A 10324-nucleotide genomic window follows, 5' to 3' on the forward strand; every position below is an offset into this window, starting at 1 on the left:
CTAGCAGATTGCAAGATATTCACCTGCTGTGTTAATGCAACTGACAGATGGCATCAGATAGGTCTTTTTTATTTTAACCACTTCCCGCCGGCCTTCTGTGGTAGCACGGAGGTGGTCTTAATATCACGCTGCCACACATACAACGCTGTTTTGTCCTGGAAGCGTGCTCAATTGTGTGCCCTGGCACTGTTACCGACAGCTCTTGGTGAGATGGCAATGATCAGGGCAGGTAGGACAGGTTCCTGATCACGTGATCACGGTGACAGCCAATCACAGTGATCACATGATCAGGAAGCCCATGTAACGCCTCTGCTATTGCAAACTCTTAAAAGGGACGACAGGAGTCAGATAGTTGTATTTAAGGGGGCAAATTAGTAAAAGAGTTATTGTTAACTGATGCTTCAATATTTGGTCTGGGCATCAAGGACCTCTGTTCATGAATGGGTCACTGTATATAGAGTGAGCTTTTTTTAAGGGTGGCTGCAGTGTTTGCTGGACAGTATTAGTAGCTCACTGACTGATGTCCAGTTGCCTTTTATAAATGGTGCTGATGACACCATTTAAAGCCGAAAATGGTCGTTGCCTCACAAGGTCCAGCGATTGGGCAATATGAACCCTCTCAAGTACATCTCATTAAAAGGAGAACTATGAGTTGAGTGCTTTTCACTCACCTCATAGTTCTAGCCGACCTGTGACAATGAGACTGTCACAGGTCGGCTCAGTAGATCGGGAGGTGAGCGAACACATACCGGTGTTCGCTCACCTCTCGATCCTGTCACAGCTCTCTGCCGTGACAGGGGAGGGGCTGGATTCCCCCCTCCCCGCTCCGATCCGCCAGCGCTGACTGGCAGAACGGACGGGGGAGGTTACAGCTGGCTCTGCCTCTAGATAGGCAGAGCCAGCTGTCAGTCACGCAGCTGGGCGGATCCCGGTACAATTGTCGGAATCCGCTTCAGCGCCTCAGCATACCGCGAGCTATAGCTCGCGGTATACCAAGCCTAGGGTGACGGGAGGACGCTAGTTTGTGTCCTCCCGTTACCCTAAGGAGAACTATGGGGAAAATACTTAACCCCATAGTTCTCCTTTAAGAAAAATAAAAGACCGAAGGTTGGGCGAATTGTCCCACTGATGTCAGCTTCTAAAAACATTCAGAACCATCCAGTCCGGTTCCATTATCAGACGTTGAAGCTCATAAAACCGGCAAACATTTGTAAAGAACATTTTAATTTTTTTTCCCCATAAACATGTCATTGTACTTCATAAACTCCTTCTCTATAAATAGATATTTACATTCGTTACCCACCAACCAAATCATTGCAGAACTATAGTTTTTGTCATGGCAAACATTTTTATAAGATTAGAATGAAAAAAAAACAAAAAAAACAGAATTGTGATCTTGTCAGCGTCAAACCGGTGATGTCAAATGTCCTTACGGTTCCATCGGGCGGGATAAAGAAAGGCGCCAGTCCTCAGGACGTGGCTGAGCTGCCATTGTGCACGAGTCTCTAACAGACAAAATTATGCAGCTAAAAAAAAAAAGGCAATTTTCCATGAAAAAGATTCAACTACGTAGTGATAAAAAGAAAAATAGTCCCCGTCTGCAGTAAAAATATAATGTACTTTGTGCATTTTCCAAGTGAGGGCTAAGACTCGGCTTGGGGGTTCCTGGAAAACGTCTGAAAAAGCAGAACGACAATGTTTCAAAAAATAATAAAAAAACCAAACAAACCCTGAAATTGAATCACAATTAATGATCAGGGCAGAGAGAGAGAGAGAGGAGAGATAGAGAGAGAGAGGAGAGATAGAGAGAGAGGAGAGATGGAGAGAGAGGAGAGATGGAGAGAGAGATAGAGAGGAGAGATAGAGAGATAGAGAGGAGAGATAGAGAGAGAGGAGAGATGGAGAGAGAGGAGAGATAGAGAGAGAGGAGAGAGAGAGAGAGAGGAGAGATAGAGAGAGAGGAGAGATAGAGAGAGAGGAGAGATGGAGAGAGAGGAGAGATGGAGAGAGAGATAGAGAGGAGAGATAGAGAGATGTTTCAAAAAATAATAAAAAAAACCAAACAAACCCTGAAATTGAATCACAATTAATGATCAGGGCAGAGAGAGAGAGAGATAGAGATAGAGAGAGAGGAGAGATAGAGAGAGAGGAGAGATAGAGAAGAGGAGAGATAGAGAAGAGGAGAGATAGAGGAGAGATAGAGGGAGAGAGATAACAAAACTGCAGCAGTCCCCAGAGAAAACCCACAGGGAGAACATGCAAACTCCATGCAGATAGTGCCAACATTTGAACAGAGGACCCCCAGTGCTGCAAAGCTGCAGAGCCTTCAGATGATAAAATAAGGGAGGAAAGCTGCACAGTAAAGACGTATAAAATATAAAGATTGTTGCAGTCTGGAGTTCCTCTTTAGTTAGATGTGGTGAGCAGGGAGGTCGTACTCTATGTGTATTGTCGTGATGTTCTGTGTATATGTATATTTTACAGGAAAGCACAAGGCCAGGGCATGGCACATACCTGTCTCAGGAACTGGCCCCCCAGGTAGTTGCTGGCAATGCTGGTTAGGTTTTTTGGAGAGCCCACTTTACACTTGATGTATCCGTAGAGATTTGCTCCTTGAAGCGTGACGCCCAAAATAACAACGGCCTGTAAAACAGCAGGGGAGTACATGACTAAAAAGGTATTGCCATGAGGGAATCTGGGTTTAAAGCTTCCAATGCACATTGTGAGAAGCTCGCGGTGTGCAGTGACATCAGAGGAAGTCATCTCAGTCCAGGAGAGGAGGCGGTACAACTGTGCAGTGGGCTGAAGTACGGATTGAACTTTCTCTTTTACTGGGTGCCAATCATTTCATTCTTGAAGAATGACGGCAGGGTCGCTGTAACCCCTAGCTATGATATCTGGAGATGCCAGCTTCTCTTTTACTCACCAGCCATTTCACGTTGAATGAGAAGAGGGTGCTGAACACAAAGATGACCCAAATAATAGGACAAGTGACCAGGCCCAGCCAGAAGATCCTGGACTCCGCCTCAGAGGAACTCTTCTTTCCCGGGTCGGCCTTTGAAGGGACACAATGAGGATTAGGTATATCGAGATATCCAGATGTACAACCTGTCGCGTCTTTCCAACTGCTCACTATAAAGCAGCCAACAAATCCGCCCTACCTTCCTGGACTCGTACACCCAATGGCTCTTCCCGTCATCGTCCACCTGGTTCCACCATCGCAGCCCCACCAACAGTCTTCCTGTGATGTTCTACAAGAGGGAACAGAGAGGACTGATTGAAGGACTATGTCAGGTACCTGCAAAACCGATCATGCTGTTCAACTTCCCACTCTACATTTCTTTATGGGAGTGATCAGGGATAGGGATGTATGCATCTATATTAGGGATGCAGCGATACAGGTGTTTCGGTATCGAGTACAAGAACCGATATTTTGTTTTCGGTACTCGCCGATATCGAATACCAGAAGTCCAATTCAGGAAGCCAGGCAGCATGTAGCGACTCGCCACCCGGCTTCCTGATTAGCAGGGAAGCCGTCCACATGCTTCTCGTCGCTAGGTGACGAGAAAGCATGGAGCCGGCTTTCTGGCCAATCAGGAAGCCGGGCGCTGTGTAATGACGTGGTGCCCAGCTTCCTGATTGGCCGGGAAGCCGGCTCCATGCCCCCTCGTTATGGGAAGGAGCATGAAGCTGGCTTCCCGAACCAGTCAGAAAGCCGGGCGCCGCTTCATTACACGATGCTTGGCATCCCTATTGGCCAGCTTCCCACCAATCCGGAAGCCGTGCAGCGCGTCATTACACGCTGCCCGGCTTCCTGATTGGCCGGGGAGCCGGCTCCATGCTCTCTCGTCACAAGTGACGAGTGAGCATGGAGCCGGCTCCCCGGCCAATCAGGAAGCCGGGCAGCGTGTAATGACGTGCTGCCCGGCTTCCCGATACCGGAAGTATCAGGCTAGGCATCGGAGCATTTGGGCGAGTACTCACCCCAATACTCGGCATCGAAACCGATAATAGTATCGGTACACCTATCACAACTTTACTCGACACACTGAACGGCAAATAATCTGTGGACACCAAACCATCACACCTATATAGATATATAGTTGTTAAGGTTGAATAAAGACACAGGTTCATCGATGAGCTTGTGGGGCATCCCATTCCAAAATCATAAGCATTGATGAGGAGTTGCCCCCCGCTCTTCTGGGAAGGCCTTTCACAAGAGTCTGGAGAGTGTCTGTGGAAAGCAGTGGGCTGGCTCCTGGGAGGAGTTATGCAAATGTTTTTAAAAAAGCCTTGATTGGTGTCCAAGTAAGGCTATATTTGCATGCAGACCACCCTAGGTATCGCCCACGTGTGAGGATGATGACCCTCCCCGAGTGAAAGAACTGACCTCTAATAAAAGAAAGGGGCAGGTCAAGGCAGCCATTCAGGGGAGGAAAGAGTTAGATGATACCAGACACCCTCCAGCTAGGACATGACTGGTTTGCTGCAGGTTCAACTTCAAGCTGCTTCACTCACCTTTACCGCCCAGAAGTCACATGACAGAAGCAGGATGATGGTCACCATGCAGGCAATGAAGCTAGAGGACACCAGCTCACACAGGAGATATACGGCTATGGCGCTCACGCGGAAGAACAGGTGGAAAAATGACGCAATGGGGTGCCTGCGGAGCAGAAAGTTTCATGAGCGACAAGGTTTGCAAAAACGACAATTGGCATCCAGCAAATACAGCAATTGATTTGGGGCCACCCCCCCCCACCCCGCCAGGAGTCTGCTCACTGGTCACACTAGTGGGGTCCTCCCCTTCCCTCTGGCAGTGTGCGCACAACAATGCTCACGTAACGACGACTGAGCCCCATTCTGTGCAGCAGTACTGTGAGCCCTGACTGGGATGAGGACAACCCCCCGGGGGGCGGGCCCATGACACCCTGGCTCACCGGAAGCAGCTTGAATGTCACCACATCTAAGGACTGGTTACCGGCAATACATGACCATTTTTTTTTTCTTGCGTTTAACACACTCACTTGATTTTCTTTTTCTTCGGTCTTCTGGTGGTTTCTTCATCTGCATCGAAGAGAGAGACATCCTCCGTCTCATCAAGACTGTCCTACAAAATCGGAGCATTAAAGAGAACCGGTCACCAACGAGCGCACGGCAGAACCTGCACATTCAGCTGTTATACATGTCTGGGTCTACTTATGAAATGTGAATATTCTCCTTTAGGTACTTTGACTGAACTCCGCGCACAGGCCGGAGTGTCCGAGGGCCCCTGAGGACTGGTACCTGCTGACCTCACCTCAGAAGATGGGGCAGAGTGTAGGTAATCAGGTGATGGGCCAGGTGACCTCTGACCTTCCGTTTGCTTCAGCAATGGTGCCTCTCATATTTCAACTCTAACGGGCTCCTTATGAAGCAGCGGGATCACTATGACTACCAGGGAGCTAACATCTGGAAGGCAGGGTTTGAATTTAGGACAGGGCGGTATGGGACGCGTGTTTACTCCCAGTGATTGTTGCTTCTCCCATGATTGATACAGGTCCCATGAATAGGTCAAAGGCAAACCAGGGCCCAGGAACATGTGATCACACCCAAGACTGCTGGGTGTGTGGAACCTGAGAACATGTGATCACATCAAACACGGCTGGGTCTGTGGGCGCTGAGAACATGTGATCACATCAAACACGGCTGGGTCTGTGGGTGCTGAGAACATGTGATCACAGCAAACACTGCTGGGTCTGTGGGTGCTGAGAACATGTGATCACATCAAACACGGCTGGGTCTGTGGGTGCTGAGAACATGTGATCACATCAAACACAGCTGGCTCTGTGTATCCAGAGAACATGTGATCACACAAAAACATGGCTCGGTCTTCCCTGAAGAAGATTCCAGAGAACTACAAATCCCAGCATTCCGTGGGGACCATCAAAAGATTCCATAGAACTACAAATCCCAGTATTCCCTGAGAGCCATCAGAAGATTCCAGAGAACTACAAGTCCCAGCATTCCCTAAGAACCATCAAAAGATACCCCAGAACTACATGTTTCAGAATGTAAAACAAGCAGTCGCACAATGCCAGAGCACTACAAGTCCCAGCATGGCCTGACTCAACCTAATATTCTGGAGAACTACAAGTGCTAACACGGCCTGACTCATTCCAGCCTGTCTTATAAGACGCTGCCAGTACCAGCCTTCCCTGACAGCGATCAGATCATACCAGAGAACTACAAGTCCCAGCACTCCCTCACAAACATCCGAAATCCCCAAAGAACTAAAAGTCTCCGCATTCCCCGACACAGCAGAGCCTCCGGTGCAAGTATAAGGATGTACAACAGGGAAATCACAAATCCCAGCATTCCCTCCCGTCGCCCCCTTCCCAATCACTATCGATCATCTCCGCGCGCTCCCGGCACGCGCACCCGACGATAGGAGGTGAGCGAGGGCAGGAAATCCCCTCCCACGGGGGGCGGGGCCAAGCGTAGGAAAAAATGCGCATAAGTCCCGATGTCGGGTAAGGCGGGCGGGGCCCCATCGATAGATCTCCTCCCACCCTCAGAGCAAACAAAATGGAGATGTACTGAAATGAATTTTATACCATTTTTTGGGGACAGATAGAGCTTTATTTTGGTGGTATTTAAACACCACTAGGGGTTTTTATTTTGTACTATAATTAGGCCATGGGCGACGCTTTAAAAGCTTTTACCGCTCATCAGTTTAGCGTTATCAGTGATTGATGGCCCTAAACTTATTGCTCTCACTCCGACGTTTGCGGCGATATGTAACATGTGCGGCGTAATGGGCGCAATCGTCTTTTTTGCACGTATGCGCCCCCGACGCATGTTTGCATGCGTGTATGTATGGGTGGGGACTTCAAAATTTTATTTTTGTTTTTTTATTCTTTTTTATGGTGTAACTTTAAATTGGGGGGGAACTTACATTTTTTTTCACTAAACGTTATTGCTATCACATACGGGGACTAATAAAAACCCCCCTATGTGATAGCAAAATATGTGACAGGTCCTCTTTATGGAGACATCAGTGGTCTCCAAGACCCCTAATGTCACCTAGGACCCCCCAAACGAAGCTGATTAAGCATAGATCTGCTCCATCAGCTTCTTTCCAGCTTCTGAAGCTGGAGAGTGACACAAGAATGCGGAAGTGATGTATTATACACAGGGGTGTGGACATTTTTTTAAAAACTACTTGTCCAAGGGCTAAAGCGGGGGCCAAATCTACTTGTCCTTCACGACAATCTACTTGTCCCAATACAAAAAATTGTTTTAATCAAAACTAAGGATGCACCAATAACGGTTTTTCGATATCTAGTACGAGTACCGTTTTTTTGCTTTCGGATCTCGCCGACACTGAATACTAATACCGGTGCTTCCGCTGACATAGAGCAGGCTTCCCTGGTAATCAGGAAACCAGGCAGCAGGTAATGACATCCCGCCCAGGTTCCTGATTGCCACGGAAGCCGGCTCCATGTTTTTTGGCCTTCTTGATTGCGATTGGCCAGGAAACCTGCTTCCTGGTCAATCAGGAAGCCTGGTGGCGAGTAATGACCTGATTGGCCAGGAAGCCAGCTTTCCAGCCAATCAGCACTGTTTACATTTTTTAAGTTGCTATTTGGACCCAATTTTTTTATATTGTCTAAAATTCCTCAAATAGCAACGTCGTGGCCATGACGTCCTCAGTCTTCCGGGTTGGCTGACGCTGAGGTTACTGTGGTATTGCACCCTGAGCTGCTCTTTTTCAGCACACATGGAAAATGTTTAAAAAAATAAAAGTTTAGCCCGGGCGTTGGGCTTTTAGGCTCTCTCCGTTTTACCCGGGTGAACTCAAATTTTGCACATTTGAAAAAAGAAAAAAAAAAAATTCCCTAAAATTTTTATTGCTATGGGGCCCTGTGATTTCTAGTTACGCCCCTGGCCATAATCTATATAAATCCAATATAATTAGTGCAATCAAAGGGGAATTTCGATGATAGAACTACATTCAAGTGTTTACAGTTAAGAACGGTATTCCATATAATTTTTGTGTTGAAACATAAGTGGTTGTTATGTAATGGAGGTGTCACTGTGGAACATCTTACTGGTGTCACTGTCCCAATTTGGACATTTTCCCTTCACTTCCTTTCCTGAGGCCCAACAGGAAGTCACGGGAAATCCCACCTCAGTGACAGTTCTCACCGAAACAGGCGAAAAGTTGTAGGGGCAGTCCAGATTTCCAGCGCTCTGAAGGGGGTGTCAACACACACACACACACACATATATATGTGTGGGCAGGGGGTGATAGTGGTGTGCGGCTTCCTGATAGTACGAGAAAAAAAGGAAGCGCCACGACTGGGGAGAAGAATTGTTTTGGACCAATCGAGGAAGCCTGGTTGGTTGTTGGAGTGGTCCGACTAACTTGAAGGTGACGTGGAAGCAGGGCCGGCCTTAGGGGTGTGCGAGCAGTGTGGCCGCACAGGGCGCCATGGCAACAAGGGCGCCGTGCGGCCGACACAGCTCGTCCTGGGGGCGGCCTCTCTCCCCCTACGTGGAAGCGAGCAGGTGTGGACCGAAACAATCAGCTGATCGATTCAGTTCCCAGCTATCACTGACATCTAGCGGTCCTACGGTAGCATTAGAGTCAGTATGTGCGCCTCGCTGAACTCCAGACCTCAATTCAGATCATGAGGGCAGAGGACCAGATACTGAGCACCAGGGCCTTAGAGAACCATTGTGTTGTATGGTCATGCTGCAGTACCAGTGTTACGATCTGGGATCAGGCTCAGAGTCCAGCAGCTGAAACAGCAGGCAAATATGTGGTATAACAGGCCGAGCTTGGTACACAAGCAGACGGTAGTGGTGGAGGAGATGGCAGAAGCGTAGTCAGCGAACAAGCCGAGGTCAGGAGCCAAAGGTATCAGGTATGAAGTGGAAGACGATGAGAGTAGTCGGTGAATCAGCAGCACTGCAGGTGAAATAAGAAAAAAAAAATAGCTCTAAGTTCAGGTAGAATCCAGGAACTGCACGAGCAGGGGGATCCCCTTTGGAAGGGCAGTTGAGGCAAACAATGAAATGCAAGGGGGGAACCGGCAAATGGCGCTAAAAAATTGGTAAAGAAATGCAAATTCGGTTGTGCCCCCTCTCCACACTTTTTGTGAACTTCGCAATTTTGTAGACTCCATGCCACTATGGAATCCTAGTGTATGTCACCCATCTTGCCCTCAGAAGAACCTTGCTGTTCCATCCAATGGCTTACAGAACAGTCCTCTGTAAGCCTGATTTCAGTTTATACCCACGACCGCCTAGACCTGACATTATGTATATGCATACCCCCGGGTCAAAGGTAGACATCCGGGCCGAATTCCGGTGCAGCAATTTTCCCTTCTTTGGTGAAGCCATCGATGTTCTTCCCTTGGATTTTCATCAGCCAGGCCTTCTTGCTCTCCTTGGTTTTCATTGTTTGGGTCAGCGCCTCCACCTCTTTATGCTGGAGCATCTTTTTTGCATGAAACTCCGTCAGCTGCTTGACGGTGAGAAGCTGAAACCCCGCCCTCTCCCTGTACGGGTCCGCCGACCCGACCTGCTCGGTCACTCTCCTTTTCGTGGTGGCCCTTTCTTGACGTTGCCCCATGATCATCCTTGTGGGCTGCAGGGACTCCAAGCTCGTATACAGGCCGATTTGCTTTGTGGTGGTTTCCACGGCGGAGGTCGACCTTCTCTGCAAGGCGGAGCTTCGTTGTTTCTTCCTGTAACTGAAACTGGTCTGGGGCCGCACGATGGCCGGGGCCGGTATGGTAGACCGAACGGCCGGCCCGTGTATGGACTCGTTCATTTTAAGGTTCAGCTTTCTAATTTCGAAGGCGGTCATGATTTTCCTCATCTCTACTGGGGCAGCAGAAGACTTCAGATACTCAAGGATGGCTGAAAGGTCGACTGGCTGGCTTTCTTTGGAGTAGGAATTTTGGGCGGCCACATTTCCATACTCATTTTTGGACGCTGGAGCTCCCCATTCATCCCGGATCCTCGAGTTGTGCTCCAGGTTGGTCCTGATTTCGTCGGTCTTCTGTAAGTTTTGGATGGTGCTTACTTTTAAGAGGATTTGGTTAGGACTCATTGGTGTGTGACGGCCGCGTCTTTTCATGCGCCGCAGAGCTGCACTCTCGCTCATGGAAAGGGCCGATTTGCGACCGGGGGAACCGTAACCCGACTCTCCGTCTGGAATCAGAATGAAAATGTCATTTTAGTATTATGATGACAGCAAATATATTAAAGTGCGTGTCCAGCCACAACTTGAGGGGAGGGAAGAATGAGAGGAAACCTCTCTGAAAGAGCCCCA

General features: G+C 48.6%; 2 protein-coding genes across 2 annotated transcripts in view; both read right to left on the reverse strand.

Annotated features, from left to right (window-relative positions):
- Positions 1–1554: 1554 nt before the first annotated feature.
- Positions 1555–6154, reverse strand: LOC108784752 (Golgi apparatus membrane protein TVP23 homolog B-like). Its single transcript, XM_018553639.1, has 7 exons — positions 6141–6154; positions 5025–5102; positions 4519–4663; positions 3162–3251; positions 2927–3055; positions 2515–2643; positions 1555–1676 (listed from the first exon to the last, which is right to left on the reverse strand). Exons 1-7 carry the CDS (start codon positions 6152–6154, stop codon positions 1644–1646), a joined length of 618 nt encoding a protein of 205 aa, XP_018409141.1. The 3' UTR covers positions 1555–1643.
- A 3162-nt stretch (positions 6155–9316) lies between these two features.
- Positions 9317–10324, reverse strand: part of CDRT1 (CMT1A duplicated region transcript 1) — an 18863-nt gene continuing 17855 nt past the window's right edge. The window contains exon 15 of the mRNA XM_018553633.1: positions 9317–10203. Within this exon, the coding sequence (XP_018409135.1) occupies positions 9326–10203 (878 nt within the window). The 3' untranslated portion in view covers positions 9317–9325. The remainder of the gene's footprint in view (positions 10204–10324) is intronic.

Source organism: Nanorana parkeri, unplaced genomic scaffold (assembly GCF_000935625.1).
Source record: "Nanorana parkeri isolate BGI_ZX_2015 unplaced genomic scaffold, ASM93562v1 scaffold126, whole genome shotgun sequence".
Classification (NCBI taxonomy): domain Eukaryota; kingdom Metazoa; phylum Chordata; class Amphibia; order Anura; family Dicroglossidae; genus Nanorana; species Nanorana parkeri.

Coding starts and splice junctions, on each gene's coding strand:
- LOC108784752 (XM_018553639.1), bottom strand. Junction 3,252..4,518: donor GTGACTTCTGGGCGGTAAAG/GTGAGTGAAGCA, acceptor TCCCTCTTGTAG/AACATCACAGGAAGACTGTT. Junction 2,644..2,926: donor CATTCAACGTGAAATGGCTG/GTGAGTAAAAGA, acceptor GCTGTTTTACAG/GCCGTTGTTATTTTGGGCGT.